Below are 24717 nucleotides of genomic sequence, written 5' to 3' on the forward strand. Positions count from 1 at the left end.
AGAAGAGGCCAAGACTGGAAAGCTCTGAAAATTGCACGGAGTTCCAAAATATTGATCGGAAATCTCACCTCCTGAGATTCCCAAACCCCTTGTGCCGTCAGATACCCCCACACAGCTCCCCAACCTGTAAGACTTGCATCTGTTGAGATTATAGTCCAGGTTGGAAGAACAAGAAGCCCCCTGAACTAAACGATGGTGATCTGTCCACCATGTCAGAGAGTGTCGTATAATCGGTTTAAAGATATTAATTGAGATATCTTTGAGTAATCCCTGCACCATTGGTTCAGCATACAGAGCTGAAGAGGTCGCATGTGAAAACGAGCAAAGGAGATCGCATCTGATGCGGCAGTCCTAAGACCTAAAATTTCCATGCATAAGGCTACCAAAGGGAATGATTGTGACTGAAGGTTTTGACAAGCTGATATCAATGTTAAACTTCTCTTGTCTGACAAGGACAGAGTCATAGACACTGAATCTATCTAGAAACCTAAAAAGGTTACCCTTGTCTGAGGAATCAATGAACTGATTGGTAAATTGAACCTCCAACCATGAACTTGAAGAAACAACACAAGTCGATTCGTATGAGATTCTTCGAAAATGAGAAGACTGAGCAAATACCAAGATATCGTCCAAATAAGGAAATACCAAAACCCTGTTCTCTGATTACAGAAAGAAGGGCACCGAGAACCTTTGAAAAAAATTCTTGGAACTGAGGCTAGGCCAAACGGTAGAGCCAAAAAACTGGTAATGCTTGTCTAAAAAGAGAATCTCAGACACTAAAAGTGATCTGGATGAATCGGAATATGCAGATACACATCCTGTAAATCTATTGTAGACATATAATGCCCTTGCTAAACAAAAGGCAGGATAGTCCTACAGAAACCATCTTGAATGTTGGTATCCTTACATAACGATTCAATATTGATAGATCCGGAACTGGTCTGAAGGAATTGACCTTCTTTGGAACAATGAAGAGATAAAATAAAACCCCAGCCCCTGTTCCAGAACTGGAACTGGCATAATTACTCCAGCCAACTCTAGATCTGAAACACATTTCAGAAATGCTGAGCCTTTGCTGTGTTAACTGGGACACGGGAAAGAAAAAAATCTCTTAGCAGGAGGCCTTAACTTGAAGCCAATTCTGTACCTTTCTGAAACAATGTTCTGAAACCAGAGATTGAGAACGGAATTGATCCAAATTTCTTTGAAGAAAACGTAATCTGCCCCATACCAGCTGAGCTGGAATAAGGGCCGCACCTTCATGGGTACTTAGGAGCTGGCTATAGATTTCTATAAGGCTTGGATATATTCCAAACTGGAAATAGTTTCCAAACTGATACCGCTCCTGAGGATGAAGGATCAGGCTTTTGTTCCTTGTTGTGAGGAAAGGAACGAAAAAGACTATTAGACCTAAATTTACCTTAGATTTTTTATCCTTTGGTAAAAAAGTTCCCTTCCTTCCAGAAACAATTGAGATAATAATTTAATACCCTGGAAAGAAAGGGAAAGCAAAGTTGACTTAGAAGACATATCAGCATTCCAAGTTTAATCCATAAAGCTTTTCTAGCTAAAATAGCTAGAGACATATACCTGACATCAACTCTAATGATATCAAAAGATGGTATCACCAATAAAATTATTAGCATGATATAGAATAATAATAATGCTATAAAATTATGATCTGTTACTTGTTGCGCTAAAGCTTCTAACCAAAAAGTTGAAGCTGCAGCAACATCCGCTAAAAATATAGCAGGTCTAAGAAGATTACCTGAACATAAGTAAGCTTTTCTTAGAAAGGATTCAATTTTCTGCCGTAGGAACAGTAGTACATTTAGCAGGAGTAGAGACAGCCCCATAACCTTAGGGATTTTGTCCCAAAAAAACTCTAATCTGTCAGATGGCACAGGATATAATTGCTTAAACGTTTAGAAGGAGTAAAAGAATTACCCAAATTATTCCATTCCCTGGAAATTACTTCAGAAATAGCATCAGGGAGATTAAACACTTCTGGAATAACTACAGGAGATTTAAAAACCTTATTTAAACGTTTAGATTTAGTATCAAGAGGACCAGAATCCTCTATTTCTAATGCAATTAATACTTCTTTAAATAAAGAACGAATAAATTCCATCTTGAACAAATACAAAGATTTATCAGTATCAGAATGATAATGTTCATTTAAAAATTCATCTGAAAAAAGAGAAGTTTTAAAAGACTTATGTAAACTAGAAGGAGAAATAACAGACATAGCCTTCTTAATGGATTTAAAAAATAAAATCTCATATGTTTATCAGGAACACTCTGAAAATTAGATGTTGACGGAACAGCAACAGGTAATGTAACAGTACTAAAGGAAATTTTATCTGCATTAATAAGTTTGTCATGACATGCAATACAAACGACAGCTGGAGAAACAGATACCAAAAATTATAGCAGATACACTTAGCTTGGTAGCTCCAGCACTAGACAGCGATTTTCCTGTAGTATCTTCTGACTCAGATGCAACGTGAGACATCTTGCAATATGTAAGACAAAAAAACAACATATAAAGCAAAATTGATCAAATTCCTTAAATGACAGTTTCAGGAATGGGAAAAAATGCCAAAGAACAAGCTTCTAGCAACCAGAAGCAATGAAAAATGAGACTAAAATAATGTGGAGACAAAAGCGACGCCCATATTTTTTAGCGCCAAATCAGACGCCCACATTATTTGGCGCCTAAAATGCTTTTGGCGCCAAAAATGACGCCACATCCGGAACGCCAACATTTTTGGCGCAAAATAACGTCAAAAAAATGACGCAACTTCCGGCGACACGTATGACGCCGGAAACGGAAAAGAATTTTTGCGCCAAAAAAGTCCGCGCCAAGAATGACGCAAAAAAATGAAGCATTTTCAGCCCCCGCGAGCCTAACAGCCCACAGGGAAAAAAGAGTCAAATTTTTGAAGGTAAGAAAAAAATGATTAATTCAAATGCATTATCCCAAATATGAAACTGACTGTCTGAAAAATAAGGAAAGTTGAACATTCTGAGTCAAGGCAAATAAATGTTTGAATACATATATTTAGAACTTTATAAACAAAGTGCCCAACCATAGCTTAGAGTGTCACAGAAAATAAGATTTACTTACCCCAGGACACTCATCTACATGTTTGTAGAAAGCCAAACCAGTACTGAAACGAGAATCAGCAGAGGTAATGGTATATATAAGAGTATATCGTCGATCTGAAAAGGGAGGTAAGAGATGAATCTCTACGACCGATAACAGAGAACCTATGAAATAGACCCCGTAGAAGGAGATCACTGCATTCAAATAGGCAATACTCTCCTCACATCCCTCTGACATTCACTGCACGCTGAGAGGAAAACCGGGCTCCAACTTGCTGCGGAGCGCATATCAACGTAGAATCTAGCACAAACTTACTTCACCACCTCCATCGGAGGCAAAGTTTGTAAAACTGAATTGTGGGTGTGGTGAGGGGTGTATTTATAGGCATTTTAAGGTTTGGGAAACTTTGCCCCTCCTGGTAGGAATGTATATCCCATACGTCACTAGCTCATGGACTCTTGCTAATTACATGAAAGAAAGTTTAATACCGATGAGTAATATTAGTGTGGACTGGGAGAGAGCAATATTATAAATATTTAAAAAGATCTCTTCATTTCTAAGAAAGAAACATTGAAAATGATTAAAGGGACAGCAAAGTGAAAATTAAACTTTTATGATTCAGATAGAGCAGACAATGTTAAACAACCTTCCAATTTACTTCTGTAATCAAAATGTGCTTTGTACTCTTGGTATCTTTTATTGAAGAGTAAAACTAGGTAGGCTCATAAGAGCTCAGGAGTGTGCACGTGTCTTTAGTACTTTATGGCAGCAGTGTGTTGCAACATTATTTGTAGCTTTGTTATACAATGTTGCAAAACACAGCTGCCAGAGTACTAAAGACACATGCACACTCCTGAGCTCTTATGAGCCTACCTAGTTTTACTCTTCAATAAAAGATATCGATAGAACAAAGCAAATCTGATAACAGAAGTAAATTGTAGAGTTGTTTAAAACTGCACACTCTATCTGAATCATGAAAGTTTAATTTTGACTTTACTGTCCCTTTAAATGGACATTAAACCCAAAAAATTTATTTCATGATTCAGACAGAGAATACAATTTTTAAACAACATTCCAATTTACTTCTATTATCTAATTTGCTTCTTTATTTAGATATTTATTCTTTGTTGCAGAAATAGCAATGCATATGGGTCAGCCAATCACACAAGGCATCTATGTGCAGCCACCAATCAGCAGCTACTGAGCCTATCTAAATATGCTTTTCAGGAAAGAATATCAAGAGAATTAAGCAAATTAGATAATAGAAGTTAGAAAGTTGTTTAAAATGGTATGCTCTATCTGAATCATGAAAGAAAAAATGTGTGTTTAATGTCCCTTTAATAATAATACAGGTCTAGTTCTGAAGAAGAGAGAGGTGTGAAAATGCTATTGGTATTCCATCTGGCTATTATAATGTAAGTCTTCATGCTAATTTACAGTAGCTAATGTGTACACAATCACACAGTATATTTGTACGTGAACAGAAAATAAAAAACAACAATTTAGAGCACAAGTAGAATGGGGAAGTAGATATTCATTCCGGCAATGCAGACAAGCGTTTTACATTCTTTGCATTCCATAACAGAAAAAGCACGGGCAGCGCAGGAGCTGTAATAAACTGAAAACAGGGGACAAAGTGATAACCTTGAAACATGCTTAGCACAGTAACACTTTCATTCCCAAAGCGGGTGAAATATATCACTGTGTGACAGCAGCCTGTGTTCCAAAAAAAAAATCAGTGTTAAAAGGGACATGAAACCCAGTTTTTTCTATCTTTATTCTCTTAGTATCCTTTGATGAAAGGCAGGTAGGTAGGCTCAGGAGCACGTACATGTGTGGAGCAATAAATGGCAGCAATTTTGCAAGACTGCTTTTACCAATGTTATTCACTGTGCAAACACTGCTGCTATAAAAGCATTTTTTGCAAAAAAAACACTGCCACATAGTGATCCAGACACGTGCACGGCATCTCCTAGTTATTCTCTTCAATAAGTAAATGTGTTTTTCTTTTTTTTCTTTTTTTTTAAAGGACCCCTCAATGCAGTAGAATTGCATAATTAACAAGGCAATTATTTAACACCTACTCTGAATTTCAAATAAGCAGTAGATTTTTTTTTCTGACAAATAATTTTTTCTCCCATTTTCTGGCCCCTGTATCATGTGACAGACATCAGCCAATCACAGACTAGTAGTATATGTATACCCAGTGAGCTCGTGCACATGCTCAGTAGCATCTTGCTCCCCAGAAACTGCCTTAAAGCTGCACAATCTGAATCAAACGTTTATTTTTACTCGAGTGTCCCTTTAATTGCATGCTCTATCTAAATCTCGAAAGAAAAAAATTTGGGTTCCATAATCCTTTAAATATGATCTCAGATGTAAAACTGCAAATGTCAAACAGCACGGGTTTTCTGACTTCTACATAAAGTTCAATTAAAGTTTAAAAGCAAAACCCTTCACGTGCAAACAAACATGGTTTGACACGGACAGACATTAAAAATAAAAGTCTTGCTAATTTGGCAGCATACATTTAGCTTTATTTAGAATAAAGACTGAGGTATTTCATAAATAAATAATAATAAATATATATAAAAGAGCGGCCATGTTCTTAGGTCACTATAGGAATTTTTGCTGCAATTTGAAGTATAAGACGCAGCATAACGGTAAATACAGACATGGATAGTATCAGTGTAATTAAACATGGAATACATAACAGTACTATTTTACAGCTTTACATCTGAGAGACCATATTTAAAGGGATGTGAAACCCAAAAGGTTTTTTTTTTCTGTGAATCAGAACATGCAGTTAAAATAAAAAAACAAAAGATCCAAAATGTTTTCGATTATCAAATTTACTTTGTTCTTATAGCATTCTTTATTGAAGAGAATATATGAAGGGACTTTATAAAGTGGAAGGTGAAAACTTTTTCCAGAAAAATACCAAACCAAGGGACCATAGAGGGTTGCAAATTCTGGAGAAATGTAAGGGAGCAGTTTTTTTTTGTTTGTTTTTTTTTTTTTTAACAGAAAGGGTGGTGGATTCATGGAGTAAACTTCCAATTACGGTGATAAACACAAAGACTGTAAAAGAAATACATAAGTGCAGCAGGCTAAGAAAACTAACATGTAATATGGGTAGACTTTATGGGCCTTTTTGGCACTTCTCTACTGTCAAATTCTATGGCTGAGTAAGGGTAAAAGCCAAATAGTTCTATGAATGCAAATAACTGCTTGTAGGTCCCAAGATACAAAGGTTACTACATTTACAAAGACCTACAAGTCTATACACAAAGAATAAGACACATGCAAAATGGATTACATCTTACCAGGCTGCAAGAGGGCTGGTGGGACAGCAAAATAGAAAATGAACAAGAAATAGACATTTAGTAAACAAGTGGTCATCAAGTAATTCTACTGGATATTTAATATTTATGACAGGTTTCTTAAAGAGCCAGTAAACATTTTTTAATAACATTATTATTTTAAAGCCGTTGTCAGCTTTATCCAGCGCTACATGGAAGTGGGTTATGATTACACAGGAACCTAGTGATTTGTGTTTTACCGTGGGCTCTGTACAGTAAAGCAGATGCCATTTTGGAGGTCACAACTTTGACAAGTATTGTGTTTAGAAAGATTTAATTGTGCATTTACTGCATAATAATGTTATTAAAAAAAATAAAAAAAATGTTCACTGTCCATTTAACTCTCCCAGTCATCTGCATTTTTAGTAGACTTGGAACCAGATGCCCCATGATGTATTAGAAAAATGACCCATAGTAGCTATTTTTTTTATCCCCAAGCAAAGGGGTTAAAAAACAAACTCCCTCAAGACCATCAAATTAGCAAAATTTGCAAACAGTGACCACAAGTACAAAATATGTATTTGCTAAACCTTTCCTGAGATATGAGATAAAGTCAATAGACGGTAAGCCCTCTGGGTAAGGTCGGTGCTTGTAATTGTACTATGTCCCCTTGTACATACCTTGGCAAATGAGGATGGCGTTTAGAAGCTGTTCTGTTATCAGGCGAGACACACAGAGAGAAGACAGCAGACACGTGATGAGAAGAAACGACAGATTCCAAGAGGGCACATTAGAAAGCGAGAGGGAAATAAAGAGAGACACTTGTGACAAATAAAGTTGTGTGAGAGAGACAGACTGTGCTGAACACATATTTTTACTGAAGCACTGCAAACCCGCAAAGCATACAAAAAAAAGATAAAGAGCAAAGTCCTCAGAGCATGATATTGTATACATAAACAGAGGCGTGCACTGGAATCACACTTCACATGTACAAAACTGTACGTCTAAGCAGAATGGTGAGACACAGAAAAGGAAATGAGATTTCGGGGCAATGAATTGGCAGAAAAAGAAAGGCCAATGAGACAGCGACTGGCAAATAGGGTGAGAACGAAGACCATGAGGACCCATTGTCTTTGCTTCTATTTTCTGGAATTGACTAAAAATGCATAATGTGTGTATATTTAAGTTGCCTACTTTTCATACAATTTAAAGGGACAGGAAACCCCAAAATTTTATTTCACGATTTGGATAGAGCATACCATTTTAAACAACTTTCCAATTTACTTGTATTATCAAATTTGCTTTATTCTAATGCTATCCTTTACTGAAGGAGCAGCCTTGCACTAGCAGCTAGCTAGCTAGCCAATCACAAGAGAACATTATGTGCAGGCACCAATCAACATCTAGCTCCCACTACTGTAGGATATGTGTATTTTCTTTTTCAACAAGAGGTTTTTCAAGAGAACTAAGGACATTTGTAAATAGAAGTGAACTTAAAAGGGTCTTAAAATTACATGCTCTATCTGAATCATGCAAGTTTATATTTGACTTTCCTATCCCTTTAACTCTGAAAATTGTTTTCCCCCTTCCCAGAGTTAGTCATAAAAACCCAGAAACTTCACCCTGCAATTCTGCACAGCAACAACTTAATCAGTACAGGAGCTTATTTATAACTGTCCTTAATTGGCTACGACAAAATATAAGATAAATAATACTCAAAGCTTTTAAAAGGGCTAGTCCATGAACTTCAACATTTTGCAGAAAGAATGGCAGTTTCAATGCTTTTAAAACATTTCTTTTGATGCAAATCTTTTGCTATTTAGTGCTTAATAGCTTTTTTTATACTATGACTAAAAAAAAATGACTTTAACGTCACTTTAAATTAATGCATTTCAAATATGCTTCAAAGGCCACCCAAGACAAAAAAAAAAAAGAAAAAGAAAAAAATGCAGCCGGAGTTCTGGGGAGGGGACTCTATGGGAAGATCATTTGTGCTACAGTTTTAGTAAAAGCACCTGTTAGTGTCCTTAATTTAGCATTTTTCTGTTATACACTGAGATAAATATATCATTTACTAATTTCCCTTTAATAATAAAGAGGTTAATACCATACAGAGAAGAGTAGAAAAGTATTCCACTCTTATATGTTCCCAAAAAAGCAAGCATCATATTCACAAAATCACAGTATATACAGAGTGGACATTCACTTGTATCCTCATACAATATCACTCTATATGCAAGGCTCAGACATATGAGAGAGAATCAGTGGTGAATCGGCTGACTGGTCAATCCTATGGTATTCTTCTATAATTGTAAATACCATCATTATATTTCTGCATCTCTTCAAACTAGTAAGCAAAGCTCTGTGTGCATTTTCATGTAGGTTTGTATTCCTAGAACCAGATGGGCTTTCAAAATGTTATGTATATTCATGAAGAACGTTATTAATGAAGCATATGGCATACACATACATATAAATGGGATATAACAAGCATTATAAGCAGGCAAGAAACAAAGCCATTTTAGCGGACTAAAACCGATGTGCTAGACGGTCTCGTTAAACAGATAAGATTTGAAGAAGTCCAGAAGTGCAGAGGTATTCTGTTTAACTTAGGGAAGTAAAAATAAACTAGAGAGGAATGAATGATACTAGAGGAGAATTTAAAAAACAGAATTTATGTTTACCTGATAAATTACTTTCTCCAACGGTGTGTCCGGTCCACGGCGTCATCCTTACTTGTGGGATATTCTCTTCCCCAACAGGAAATGGCAAAGAGCCCAGCAAAGCTGGTCACATGATCCCTCCTAGGCTCCGCCTACCCCAGTCATTCGACCGACGTTAAGGAGGAATATTTGCATAGGAGAAACCATATGGTACCGTGGTGACTGTAGTTAAAGAAAATAAATTATCAGACCTGATTAAAAAAACCAGGGCGGGCCGTGGACCGGACACACCGTTGGAGAAAGTAATTTATCAGGTAAACATAAATTCTGTTTTCTCCAACATAGGTGTGTCCGGTCCACGGCGTCATCCTTACTTGTGGGAACCAATACCAAAGCTTTAGGACACGGATGAAGGGAGGGAGCAAATCAGGTCACCTAAATGGAAGGCACCACGGCTTGCAAAACCTTTCTCCCAAAAATAGCCTCAGAAGAAGCAAAAGTATCAAACTTGTAAAATTTGGTAAAAGTGTGCAGTGAAGACCAAGTCGCTGCCCTACATATCTGATCAACAGAAGCCTCGTTCTTGAAGGCCCATGTGGAAGCCACAGCCCTAGTGGAATGAGCTGTGATTCTTTCGGGAGGCTGCCGTCCGGCAGTCTCGTAAGCCAATCTGATGATGCTTTTAATCCAAAAAGAGAGAGAGGTAGAGGTTGCTTTTTGACCTCTCCTTTTACCGGAATAAACAACAAACAAGGAAGATGTTTGTCTAAAATCCTTTGTAGCATCTAAATAGAATTTTAGAGCGCGAACAACATCCAAATTGTGCAACAAACGTTCCTTCTTTGAAACTGGTTTCGGACACAGAGAAGGTACGATAATCTCCTGGTTAATGTTTTTGTTAGAAACAACTTTTGGAAGAAAACCAGGTTTAGTACGTAAAACCACCTTATCTGCATGGAACACCAGATAAGGAGGAGAACACTGCAGAGCAGATAATTCTGAAACTCTTCTAGCAGAAGAAATTGCAACTAAAAACAAAACTTTCCAAGATAATAATTTAATATCAACGGAATGCAAGGGTTCAAACGGAACCCCCTGAAGAACTGAAAGAACTAAATTGAGACTCCAAGGAGGAGTCAAAGGTTTGTAAACAGGCTTAATTCTAACCAGAGCCTGAACAAAGGCTTGAACATCTGGCACAGCGGCCAGCTTTTTGTGAAGTAACACAGACAAGGCAGAAATCTGTCCCTTCAGGGAACTTGCAGATAATCCTTTTTCCAATCCTTCTTGAAGGAAGGATAGAATCCTAGGAATCTTAACCTTGTCCCAAGGGAATCCTTTAGATTCACACCAACAGATATATTTTTTCCAAATTTTGTGGTAAATCTTTCTAGTTACAGGCTTTCTGGCCTGAACAAGAGTATCGATAACAGAATCTGAGAACCCTCGCTTCGATAAGATCAAGCGTTCAATCTCCAAGCAGTCAGCTGGAGTGAAACCAGATTCGGATGTTCGAACGGACCCTGAACAAGAAGGTCTCGTCTCAAAGGTAGCTTCCAAGGTGGAGCCGATGACATATTCACCAGATCTGCATACCAAGTCCTGCGTGGCCACGCAGGAGCTATCAAGATCACCGACGCCCTCTCCTGATTGATCCTGGCTACCAGCCTGGGGATGAGAGGAAACGGCGGGAACACATAAGCTAGTTTGAAGGTCCAAGGTGCTACTAGTGCATCCACTAGAGCCGCCTTGGGATCCCTGGATCTGGACCCGTAGCAAGGAACTTTGAAGTTCTGACGAGAGGCCATCAGATCCATGTCTGGAATGCCCCACAGCTGAGTGACTTGGGCAAAGATTTCCGGATGGAGTTCCCACTCCCCCGGATGCAATGTCTGACGACTCAGAAAATCCGCTTCCCAATTTTCCACTCCTGGGATGTGGATAGCAGACAGGTGGCAGGAGTGAGACTCCGCCCATAGAATGATTTTGGTCACTTCTTCCATCGCCAGGGAACTCCTTGTTCCCCACTGATGGTTGATGTACGCAACAGTTGTCATGTTGTCTGATTGAAACCGTATGAACTTGGCCCTCGCTAGCTGAGGCCAAGCCTTGAGAGCATTGAATATCGCTCTCAGTTCCAGAATATTTATCGGTAGAAGAGATTCTTCCCGAGACCAAAGACCCTGAGCTTTCAGGGATCCCCAGACCGCGCCCCAGCCCATCAGACTGGCGTCGGTCGTGACAATGACCCACTCTGGTCTGCGGAATGTCATCCCTCGTGACAGGTTGTCCAGGGACAGCCACCAACGGAGTGAGTCTCTGGTCCTGTGATTTACTTGTATCTTCGGAGACAAGTCTGTATAGTCCCCATTCCACTGACTGAGCATGCACAGTTGTAATGGTCTTAGATGAATGCGTGCAAAAGGAACTATGTCCATTGCCGCTACCATCAACCCGATCACTTCCATGCACTGAGCTATGGAAGGAAGAGGAACGGAATGAAGTATCCGACAAGAGTCTAGAAGTTTTGTTTTTCTGGCCTCTGTCAGAAAAATCCTCATTTCTAAGGAGTCTATTATTGTTCCCAAGAAGGGAACCCTTGTTGACGGAGATAGAGAACTCTTTTCCACGTTCACTTTCCATCCGTGAGATCTGAGAAAGGCCAGGACAATGTCCGTGTGAGCCTTTGCTTGAGGAAGGGACGACGCTTGAATCAGAATGTCGTCCAAGTAAGGTACTACAGCAATGCCCCTTGGTCTTAGCACAGCTAGAAGGGACCCTAGTACCTTTGTGAAAATCCTTGGAGCAGTGGCTAATCCGAAAGGAAGCGCCACGAACTGGTAATGTTTGTCCAGGAATGCGAACCTCAGGAACCGATGATGTTCCTTGTGGATAGGAATATGTAGATACGCATCCTTTAAATCCACCGTGGTCATGAATTGACCTTCCTGGATGGAAGGAAGAATAGTTCGAATGGTTTCCATCTTGAACGATGGAACCTTGAGAAACTTGTTTAAGATCTTGAGATCTAAGATTGGTCTGAACGTTCCCTCTTTTTTGGGAACTATAAACAGATTGGAGTAGAACCCCATCCCTTGTTCTCTTAATGGAACAGGATGAATCACTCCCATTTTTAACAGGTCTTCTACACAATGTAAGAATGCCTGTCTTTTTATGTGGTCTGAAGACAACTGAGACCTGTGGAACCTCCCCCTTGGGGGAAGTCCCTTGAATTCCAGAAGATAACCTTGGGAGACTATTTCTAGCGCCCAAGGATCCAGAACATCTCTTGCCCAAGCCTGAGCGAAGAGAGAGAGTCTGCCCCCCACCAGATCCGGTCCCGGATCGGGGGCCAACATTTCATGCTGTCTTGGTAGCCGTGGCAGGTTTCTTGGCCTGCTTTCCCTTGTTCCAGCCTTGCATTGGTCTCCAAGCTGGCTTGGCTTGAGAAGTATTACCCTCTTGCTTAGAGGACGTAGCACTTTGGGCTGGTCCGTTTCTACGAAAGGGACGAAAATTAGGTTTATTTTTTGCCTTGAAAGGCCGATCCTGAGGAAGGGCGTGGCCCTTACCCCCAGTGATATCAGAGATAATCTCTTTCAAGTCAGGGCCAAACAGCGTTTTCCCCTTGAAAGGAATGTTAAGTAGCTTGTTCTTGGAAGACGCATCAGCCGACCAAGATTTCAACCAAAGCGCTCTGCGCGCCACAATAGCAAACCCAGAATTCTTAGCCGCTAACCTAGCCAATTGCAAAGTGGCGTCTAGGGTGAAAGAATTAGCCAATTTGAGAGCATTGATTCTGTCCATAATCTCCTCATAAGGAGGAGAATCACTATCGACCGCCTTTATCAGCTCATCGAACCAGAAACATGCGGCTGTAGCGACAGGGACAATGCATGAAATTGGTTGTAGAAGGTAACCCTGCTGAACAAACATCTTTTTAAGCAAACCTTCTAATTTTTTATCCATAGGATCTTTGAAAGCACAACTATCCTCTATGGGTATAGTGGTGCGTTTGTTTAAAGTGGAAACCGCTCCCTCGACCTTGGGGACTGTCTGCCATAAGTCCTTTCTGGGGTCGACCATAGGAAACAATTTTTTAAATATGGGGGGAGGGACGAAAGGAATACCGGGCCTTTCCCATTCTTTATTAACAATGTCCGCCACCCGCTTGGGTATAGGAAAAGCTTCTGGGAGCCCCGGCACCTCTAGGAACTTGTCCATTTTACATAGTTTCTCTGGGATGACCAACTTGTCACAATCATCCAGAGTGGATAATACCTCCTTAAGCAGAATGCAGAGATGTTCCAACTTAAATTTAAATGCAATCACATCAGGTTCAGCTTGTTGAGAAATGTTCCCTGAATCAGTAATTTCTCCCTCAGACAAAACCTCCCTGGCCCCATCAGACTGGGTTAGGGGCCCTTCAGAAATATTATTATCAGCGTCGTCATGCTCTTCAGTATCTAAAACAGAGCAGTCGCGCTTACGCTGATAAGTGTTCATTTTGGCTAAAATGTTTTTGACAGAATTATCCATTACAGCCGTTAATTGTTGCATAGTAAGGAGTATTGGCGCGCTAGATGTACTAGGGGCCTCCTGAGTGGGCAAGACTCGTGTAGACGAAGGAGGGAATGATGCAGTACCATGCTTACTCCCCTCACTTGAGGAATCATCTTGGGCATCATTGTCATTGTCACATAAATCACATTTATTTAAATGAATAGGAATTCTGGCTTCCCCACATTCAGAACACAGTCTATCTGGTAGTTCAGACATGTTAAACAGGCATAAACTTGATAACAAAGTACAAAAAACGTTTTAAAATAAAACCGTTACTGTCACTTTAAATTTTAAACTGAACACACTTTATTACTGCAAATGCGAAAAAACATGAAGGAATTGTTCAAAATTCACCAAATTTTCACCACAGTGTCTTAAAGCCTTAAAAGTATTGCACACCAAATTTGGAAGCTTTAACCCTTAAAATAACGGAACCGGAGCCGTTTTGAACTTTAACCCCTTTACAGTCCCTGGTATCTGCTTTGCTGAGACCCAACCAAGCCCCAAGGGGAATACGATACCAAATGACGCCTTCAGAAAGTCTTTTCTAAGTATCAGAGCTCCTCTCACATGCGACTGCATGCCATGCCTCTCAAAAACAAGTGCGCAACACCGGCGCGAAAATGAGGCTCTGCCTATGCTTTGGGAAAGCCCCTAAAGAATAAGGTGTCTAAAACAGTGCCTGCCGATATTATTATATCAAAATACCCAGATAAAATGATTCCTCAAGGCTAAATATGTGTTAATAATCAATCGATTTAGCCCAAAAAAAGTCTACAGTCTTAATAAGCCCTTTTTTTAAGCCCTTATTTACGATCGTAATAAACATGGCTTACCGGATCCCATAGGGAAAATGACAGCTTCCAGCATTACATCGTCTTGTTAGAATGTGTCATACCTCAAGCAGCAAGAGACTGCTCACTGTTCCCCCAACTGAAGTTAATTGCTCTCAACAGTCCTGTGTGGAACAGCCATGGATTTTAGTGACGGTTGCTAAAATCATTTTCCTCATACAAACAGAAATCTTCATCTCTTTTCTGTTTCTGAGTAAATAGTACATACCAGCACTATTTCAAAATAACAAACTCTTGATTGAATAATAAAAACTACAGTTAAACACTAAAAAACTCTAAGCCATCTCCGTGGAGATGTTGCCTGTACAACGGCAAAGAGAATGACTGGGGTAGGCGGAGCCTAGGAGGGATCATGTGACCAGCTTTGCTGGGCTCTTTGCCATTTCCTGTTGGGGAAGAGAATATCCCACAAGTAAGGATGACGCCGTGGACCGGACACACCTATGTTGGAGAAATATTAATTAAAATACGGTGGAAAAAAATATGCTATGCAGATAGGGGCTTCATGACCTGGGCTCTGATGTGATGTAGGTATGCAGCTGACAGAGGGGCTTTATGGCCAGGGATCTGATGTGATGTAGGTATGCAGCTGACAGAGGGGCTTTATGGCCAGGGATCTGATGTGATGTAGGTATGCAGCTGACAGAGGGGCTTTATGGCCAGGGATCTGATGTGATGTAGGTATGCAGCTGACAGAGGGGCTTTATGGCCAGGGCTCTGATGTGATGTAGGTATGCAGCTGACAGAGGGGCTTTATGGCCAGGGCTCTGATGTGATGTAGGTATGCAGCTGACAGAGGGGCTTTATGGCCAGGGCTCTGATGTGATGTAGGTATGCAGCTGACAGAGGGGCTTTATGGTCAGACCTCTGATGTGATGTAGGTATGCAGCTGACAGAGGGGCTTCATGACCTGGGCTCTGATGTGATGTAGGTAAGCAGCTGACAGAGGGGCTTTATGGCCAGGGCTCTGATGTGATGTAGGTATGCAGCTGACAGAGGGGCTTTATGGTCAGACCTCTGATGTGATGTAGGTATGCAGCTGACAGAGGGGCTTCATGGTCAGGGCTCTGATGTGATGTAGGTATGCAGCTGACAGAGGGGCTTTATGGCCAGAGCTCTGATGTGATGTAGGTATGCAGCTGACAGAGGGGCTTCATGACCTGGGCTCTGATGTGATGTAGGTATGCAGCTGACAGAGGGGCTTTATGGCCAGACCTCTGATGTGATGTAGGTATGCAGCTGACAGAGGGGCTTCATGGCCAGGGCTCTGATGTGATGTAGGTATGCAGCTGACAGAGGGGCTACATGGTCTGTCCTCTGGTGTGATGTAGATATGCAGCTGATAGAGGGGCTTCATGGCCAGGGCTCTGATGTGATGTAGGTATGAAGCTGACAGAAGGCTTCATGACCAGGGCTCTGATAGAGATAGCAGCTTACAGAGGGGCTTCATGGCCAGACCTCTGATGTGATGTAGCTATGCAGCTGACAGAGGGGCTTCATGACCTTGGTTCTGATGTGATGTAGGTATGCAGCTGACAGAGGGGCTTCATGGCTAGGGCTCTGATGTGATGTAGGTATGAAGCTAACCGAGGGGCTTCATGGCCAGACCTCTGATGTGATGTAGGTATGCAGCTGACTGTGGGGCTTCATGGCCAGAGTTATGATGTGATGTAGGTATGCAGCTGGCAGAGGGGCTTCATGACCAGGGCTCTGATATGATATATGTATGCAGCTGACAGAGGGGCTTCATGGCCAGGCCTCTGATGTGATGTAGGTATGCAGCTGACTGTGGGGCTTCATGGCCACGGCTCTGATATGATATAGGTATGCAGCTGACAGAGGGGCTTCATGGCTAGGGCTCTGATGTGATGTAGGTATGTAGCTGTGGGGCTTCATGACCAGAGCTATGATGTGATGTAGGTATGCAGCTGACAGAGGGGCTTCCTGGCCAGGGCTCTGATATGATATAGGTATGCAGCTGACAGAGGGCTTCATGACCAGGGATCTGATCTGATTTTTTGTATTTAATCACTTTGAGGAAGTTCAGTCACAGAAACCAGCATTAATTTAATAATCAAACACTAACAATTTAGATTTTTTTTTTAATACACTAGAATGTCCCTTTAACGGGACAGTCAACACCCGACGTAACTTAACTCCATACCTTAGATCAGGAAGGGAAGACGCAGCTGCACTGCATCGCATGTTGATTAGCTCTAACAGTATTGGAGTAATCACCCAAAATACAAACGTTTATTACAAGTAGATATGGCCGCCAAACTCCTCCCCCTCCTCCTTCGTCTCCTTCTCTAATCTTTTTCATGCTCGTTCATGTTCGAAAGGGTGACTTTGCTATTTTGATCATGCGCATTCTCCTCTGCCCGCTCGCAAACGCAAGCCGAAATCATAATGCTGCTACTTTTACCTTAGTGGCTAGATCGCGTAATTCCTAATTGATTGCGCATGCGCGATTCTCAGTTAATGCGTGTTAACAATCCAACCGAGGATTCGATTATGATCGGAGGATTCAATTAAAAAAAGAAAGTAAATACGTAACAGTGGGGGGAGTTTGGCAGCCATTTCTACATGGAATAAACATATATTTTGGGTGATTACTCCAATACCATGAGAGCTCATCAACATGCAATACGGTGCAGCTGCATCTTCTATTCCTGATCTAAAGTATGGAGTTAAGTGGCATCAGGTGTTGACTGTCCCTTTAAGTTGTAGTAGGGCTTCTTTCAGCTATTTCATTTCTTTCCTGACACATGCCACACACACTAACTAATTATGGTCACTAGGAAAGACAACACAGTGGTATGCCCAGTGATCAATTATTATTATTATTTATTTATTTGTAAAGCACCACAAAATTCTGTGGTGTTTGGTAAAATATACAAATTCATAAAACTGAACAAAACTGAATATGAAAACAGTTGATATTATTTAACAGCACATTTTAAGAACAGAAATATCTTTGCTATTTAGTACTTTAATTGTCATATACAAAATATGTCCACTTAGCACAGATATTAAACATCTATCATTTATTAACAACTTATCACTGTATTACTCAGACAAGGAATTGTTTTAAAATGATGTAATTTTGTTGCCATCATTTACACATTTCTTTATTAAGAGCTGTTCAGAAACACAACTGTTTTCAGAGGTATTTTAAAGCAAAAGCAGATAAATAACGTGAATTAAAATGTTATCTTATTTGTATTACACGTTTTAGATGGAGATTAAATGTTAAGGGTAAGCTCTCTTTTACATGCTCAATGCAAAGACACTAAATACAATTAACATTAAAATGTGCCAAGTACAAATTAATCAGAAATATGCCAAACACAAGTTAATTAAAATAAATATGGCAAACAGAAATACATTCTAACAATGCAAAACACATTAACACCAAAAGTGTTGAATACTAGAGAAATCTAATCATGCCTAGTAAAAGCTGAGATATCAATAAATATGCCTGGTATAATTGATAATATGCGTATTACAAGCTGCCATATCCTTATTGCAGCCAGGCACAAAACTCCCCTCTGTGAACTTAACCCTTGTCTGTGTAGGACAATCAAACTGTTTTTTGCGTGACTGTGTGCCTGCCAATAAAAAAGATAAAATCTCTGATTATATAAATAAAAGTCAATTTAAGGCAATTATTATTTGCATTGAGCAATGATACTTTTTTATTGGACTAACTATACATTTATAAGATGACAAGCTTTCAGAAGAGTGTCTTCCTTTTTCAAGTTTGAAGCAATAAATAAAGTATTGCTTCAGACTTGAAAAAGGAAGACACTCTTCCGAAACTCTTGTTATTTTGATATCTAAATCTCTGGACTAACACAGCTACATATATATATATATATATATATATATATATATATATATATATATATATATATATATATATATATATATAAAATAATAATAAAATATATATATATATATATATATATAAAAATAAATATATATAAATATATATATATATATATATATATATATATATATATATATATATATATATATATATATATATATATATATATATATATATATATAATTATTATTATTTTTCCAACAAAACTACAAGAGGAGAACAAGGACCATCAAAAATTTCCATGGCCCGGAACAGATAGGGAATCAAGCACTCTTTTTCAAAAAAAATATATAGCTGAATTAGACAAAAGAAATAAATCTCTGACCAGTACAATCACAGAGAACAATAAATAATTTATTAATGGTACAGAAAGAAAGAAATCCTAACTGTCCGACTGTATCAATTCAGGTATATGTTAGCAACACAAAGTAAAAATTGTTAAACAAACAAAATGGTACATGTGGCCAATTAAAACCCTGAAGATGTGCACATCATGAACACAATATTGGCAAAAATACAGTCCAAAGACACCTAGTACACCACTACACCAAGCTGTACAAGGTACCCAAGACAATTCAAGGGATAATTACCGGACAGGTAAAATATAGGGATCTAAGTAGTGATTGGTGCTTTGTAAAGATTTCAGGAGCAACAGTAGCGGCAGTATAACAACAATTACAAAGAATTACATACAAGTATGAAGAATAGCTATTGCAAAGGTTATTAGCAATAAGATAGATAATAAATTGCATACAAGTATGAAGAATAACTATTGCAATGGTTATTTGCAATAAGATAGACAATAAAACATAGTAATGAATCTTCCATAATGAATTGCCTCAGAACAGCAGTTTGCATAGAAACATAGCAGTTTACATAGAAATGCCTGCATATACAGAGATAGAATTCTCACAGAAGTGTATTGCTGAAAAAAACAACCAAATCACACCAGGATGATTTTCCACATATAGCGGTATTGTTTTCAGCCAAACTTCGCATAAGTCCAAGGTATGCAAAAAGCGATAAGTGCTGCCAAAGCTGCATGCATGTTAGTAAAGCATCGTATGCATTATTGCTGAAGATATTGTTTGAAAACAGCAAATAAGCCAAATGAGCAGTAGGAGTCAGTCCAGGCTAACCCCCCATATTGCATGTGAAAACAGCTAAGTTCCTGTGTTAAACCATAAGCATGCACTTATCTGATTCTGGAGGTGTCCACAATTGAAGTCCGCTGTTAGTAATTCAATTACCGGTTACTTCCTGAGATACTGCCTTGTAATTGTGTCCCATGAGACAGTTTGCTGAGCCAGTCAAGTGCTACACGCTGAGACACTGCAGCGTGCATGGGCTGTGTGCTTACTTCCTGGTTGGTCACATGTGCGTCCGTGATCCAATGCCTACGATCCTGATCGTTTCACCCACAATGCCAAATGTTAGACGGGGCTTCCTCAGGGTGGATGGATCTTAGCCCTGCAGGGCTAAGATCCATCCGCCCTGAGGAAGCCCCGTCTACCCAAATGTTAGACGGGGCTTCCTCAGGGCGGATGGATCTTAGCCCTGCAGGGCTAAGATCCATCCGCCCTGAGGAAGCCCCGTCTAACAATTGGCATTGTGGGTGAAACGATCAGGATCGTAGGGATTGGATCACGGACGCACATGTGACCAACCAGGAAGTAAGCACACAGCCCATCCACGCATACACACACACACACACACACACACATATATATATATATATATATATATATACATATACATAACATATATATATATATATATATATATATATATATATATACACACACACACATATACATTTTATATATATATATATATATATATATATATATATATATATATATACACTGTATATATAAATAACATAATTTATGCTTACCTGATAAATTCCTTTCTTCTGTAGTGTGATCAGTCCACGGGTCATCATTACTTCTGGGATATTAACTGCTCCCCTACAGGAAGTGCAAGAGGATTCACCCAGCAGAGCTGCATATAGCTCCTCCCCTCTACGTCACTCCCAGTCATTCGACCAAGGACCAACGAGAAAGGAAAAGCCAAGGGTGAAGTGGTCACTGGAGTATAAATTAAAAAATATTTACCTGCCTTAAAAACAGGGCGGGCCGTGGACTGATCACACTACAGAAGAAAGGAATTTATCAGGTAAGCATAAATTATGTTTTCTTCTGTTAAGTGTGATCAGTCCACGGGTCATCATTACTTCTGGGATACCAATACCAAAGCAAAAGTACACGGATGACGGGAGGGATAGGCAGACTCTTTATACAGAAGGAACCACTGCCTGAAGAACCTTTCTCCCAAAAATAGCCTCCGATGAAGCAAAGGTGTCAAATTTGTAAAATTTGGAAAAAGAATGAAGCGAAGACCAAGTTGCAGCCTTGCAAATCTGTTCAACAGAGGCCTCATTCTTGAAGGCCCAAGTGGAAGCCACAGCTCTAGTAGAATGAGCTGTAATTCTTTCAGGGGGCTGCTGTCCAGCAGTCTCATAAGCTAAACGAATTATGCTACGAAGCCAAAAAGAAAGAGAGGTAGCGGAAGCTTTTTGACCTCTCCTCTGCCCAGAGTAAATGACAAACAGAGAAGACGTTTGTCGGAATTCCTTAGTTGCCTGCAAGTAAAATTTTAGAGCCCGGACTACATCCAGGTTGTGCAGTAGACGTTCCTTCTTTGAAGAAGGATTTGGGCATAAAGAAGGAACAACAATCTCTTGATTGATATTCCTGTTAGTAACTACCTTAGGTAAGAACCCAGGTTTAGTACGCAGGACTACCTTATCCGAATGAAAAATCAAATAAGGAGAATCACAATGTAAGGCTGATAATTCAGAGACTCTTCGAGCCGAGGAAATAGCCATTAAAAATAGAACTTTCCAAGATAACAACTTTATATCAATGGAATGAAGGGGTTCAAACGGAACGCCCTGTAAAACATTAAGAACAAGGTTTAAACTCCATGGTGGAGCAACAGTTTTAAACACAGGCTTAATCCTGGCCAAAGCCTGACAAAAAGCCTGGACGTCAGGAACTTCTGACAGACGTTTGTGTAACAGAATGGACAGAGCTGAGATCTGTCCCTTTAATGAACTAGCAGATAAACCCTTTTCTAAACCTTCTTGTAGAAAAGGCAATATCCTAGGAATCCTAACCTTACTCCAAGAGTAACCTTTGGATTCACACCAATGTAGGTATTTACGCCATATCTTATGGTAAATCTTTCTGGTAACAGGTTTCCTAGTCTGTATTAAGGTACTAATAACTGACTCAGAAAACCCACGTCTTGATAAAATTAAGCGTTCAATTTCCAAGCAGTCAGCTTCAGAGAAGTTAGATTTTGATGTTTGAAGGGACCCTGTATCAGAAGGTCCTGTTTCAGAGGTAGAGACCAAGGCGGACAGGATGACATGTCCACCAGGTCTGCATACCAAGTCCTGCGTGGCCACGCAGGTGCTATTAGAATCACTGATGCTCTCTCTTGTTTGATTCTGGCTATCAATCGAGGAAGCAACGGGAAGGGTGGAAACACGTAAGCCATCCTGAAGTCCCAAGGTGCTGTCAGAGCATCTATCAGGACTGCTCCTGGATCCCTGGATCTGGACCCGTAACGAGGAAGCTTGGCGTTCTGTCGAGACGCCATGAGATCTATCTCTGGTTTGCCCCAACGTCGAAGTATTTGGGCAAAGACCTCCGGATGAAGTTCCCACTCCCCCGGATGAAAAGTCTGACGACTTAAGAAATTCGCCTCCCAGTTCTCCACTCCCGGGATGTGGATTGCTGACAGGTGGCAAGAATGAGACTCTGCCCAGCGAATTATCTTTGATACTTCCATCATAGCTAGGGAGCTTCTTGTCCCTCCCTGATGGTTGATGTAAGCTACAGTCGTGATGTTGTCCGACTGAAACCTGATGAACCCCCGAGTTGTCAACTGGGGCCAAGCCAGGAGGGCATTGAGAACTGCTCTCAATTCCAGAATGTTTATTGGCAGGAGACTCTCCTCCTGACTCCATAGTCCCTGAGCCTTCAGGGAATTCCAGACGGCACCCCAACCTAGAAGGCTGGCGTCTGTTGTTACAATTGTCCAGTCTGGTCTGCTGAATGGCATCCCCCTGGACAGGTGTGGCCGAGAAAGCCACCATAGAAGAGAATTTCTGGTCTCTTGATCCAGATTCAGAGAAGGGGATAAGTCTGAGTAATCCCCATTCCACTGACCTAGCATGCACAGTTGCAGTGGTCTGAGGTGTAAGCGTGCAAAGGGTACTATGTCCATTGCCGCTACCATTAAGCCGATTACCTCCATACATTGAGCCACTGACGGGTGTTGAATGGAATGAAGAGTGCGGCAAGCACTTTGAAGTCTTGATAGCCTGTCCTCTGTCAGGTAAATCTTCATTTCTACAGAATCTATAAGAGTCCCCAGGAAGGGAACTCTTGTGAGTGGAACGAGTGAACTTTTCTTTTCGTTCACCTTCCATCCATGTGACCTTAGAAATGCCAGCACTAACTCTGTATGAGATTTGGCAGTTTGAAAGCTTGAAGCTTGTATCAGAATGTCGTCTAGGTATGGAGCTACCGAGATTCCCCGCGGTCTTAGTACCGCCAGAAGAGCACCCAGAACCTTTGTGAAGATTCTTGGCGCTGTAGCCAATCCGAATGGAAGAGCAACAAACTGGTAATGCCTGTCTAGGAAGGCAAACCTTAGGTACCGGTAATGATCTTTGTGAATCGGTATGTGCAGGTAAGCATCTTTTAAATCTACAGTGGTCATGTACTGACCCTCTTGGATCATAGGTAAAATTGTCCGAATAGTCTCCATCTTGAACGATGGAACTCTTAGGAATTTGTTTAGGATCTTTAAGTCCAGGATTGGTCTGAAAATTCCCTCTTTTTTGGGAACCACAAACAGATTTGAGTAAAACCCCTGTCCCTGTTCCGATCGTGGAACTGGATGGATTACTCCCATTAACAAGAGCTCTTGTACGCAGCGTAGAAAAGCCTCTTTCTTTGTCTGAATTGTTGACAATCTTGACAGATGAAATCTCTCTCTTGGAGGAGAGTATTTGAAGTCCAGAAGGTATCCCTGAGATATTATCTCTAGCGCCCAGGGATCCTGAACATCTCTTGCCCAAGCCTGGGCGAAGAGAGAAAGTCTGCCCCCCACTAGATCCGATCCCGGATCGGGGGCCCTCAATTCATGCTGTTTTGGGGGCAGCAGCAGGTTTCCTAGTCTGCTTGCCCTTGTTCCAGGACTGGTTAGGTTTCTAGCCTTGTCTGTAGCGAGCAACAGCTCCTTCCTGTTTTGGTGCAGAGGAAGTTGATGCTGCTCCTGCTTTGAAATTACGAAAGGAACGAAAACTAGACTGTCTAGTCTTGGCTTTGGCTTTGTCCTGAGGCAGGGCATGGCCTTTACCTCCTGTAATGTCAGCGATAATCTCTTTCAACCCGGGCCCGAATAAGGTCTGCCCTTTGAAAGGTATATTAAGCAATTTAGACTTAGAAGTAACATCAGCTGACCAGGATTTTAGCCACAGCGCCCTGCGTGCCTGAATGGCGAATCCTGAATTCTTCGCCGTAAGTTTAGTAAGATGTACTACGGCCTCCGAAATGAATGAATTAGCTAGTTTAATGACTCTAAGCCTGTCCGTAATGTCGTCCAGAGTAGCTGAACCAATGTTCTCTTCCAGAGACTCAATCCAGAATGCCGCTGCAGCCGTGATCGGCGCAATGCATGCAAGGGGTTGCAATATAAAACCTTGTTGAACAAACATTTTCTTAAGGTAACCCTCTAACTTTTTATCCATTGGATCTGAAAAAGCACAGCTATCCTCCACCGGGATAGTGGTACGCTTAGCTAAAGTAGAAACTGCTCCCTCCACCTTAGGGACCGTTTGCCATAAGTCCCTTGTGGTGGCGTCTATTGGAAACATTTTTCTAAATATCGGAGGGGGTGAGAACGGCACACCGGGTCTATCCCACTCCTTAGTAACAATTTCAGTAAGTCTCTTAGGTATAGGAAAAACCTCAGTACTCGTCGGTACCGCAAAATATTTATCCAACCTACACATTTTCTCTGGTATTGCAACTGTGTTACAATCATTCAGAGCCGCTAACACCTCCCCTAGTAATACACGGAGGTTTTCCAGTTTAAATTTAAAATTTGAAATATCTGAATCCAGTCTGTTTGGATCAGAACCGTCACCCACAGAATGAAGTTCTCCGTCCTCATGTTCTGCCACCTGTGACGCAGTGTCTGACAGGGCCCTAATATTATCAGCACACTCTGTTCTCACCCCAGAGTGATCACG

General features: G+C 40.6%; 1 protein-coding gene across 1 annotated transcript in view; it reads right to left on the bottom strand.

Annotated features, from left to right (window-relative positions):
- ARHGEF11 (Rho guanine nucleotide exchange factor 11) overlaps window positions 1-24717 on the bottom strand; it is a 497471-nt gene that overhangs the window by 346133 nt on the left and 126621 nt on the right. The window contains exon 2 of the mRNA XM_053719923.1: window positions 7092-7124. Within this exon, the coding sequence (XP_053575898.1) occupies window positions 7092-7124 (33 nt within the window). The remainder of the gene's footprint in view (window positions 1-7091; window positions 7125-24717) is intronic.

This window comes from Bombina bombina, chromosome 1 (genome assembly GCF_027579735.1).
Source record: "Bombina bombina isolate aBomBom1 chromosome 1, aBomBom1.pri, whole genome shotgun sequence".
NCBI lineage: Eukaryota > Metazoa > Chordata > Amphibia > Anura > Bombinatoridae > Bombina > Bombina bombina.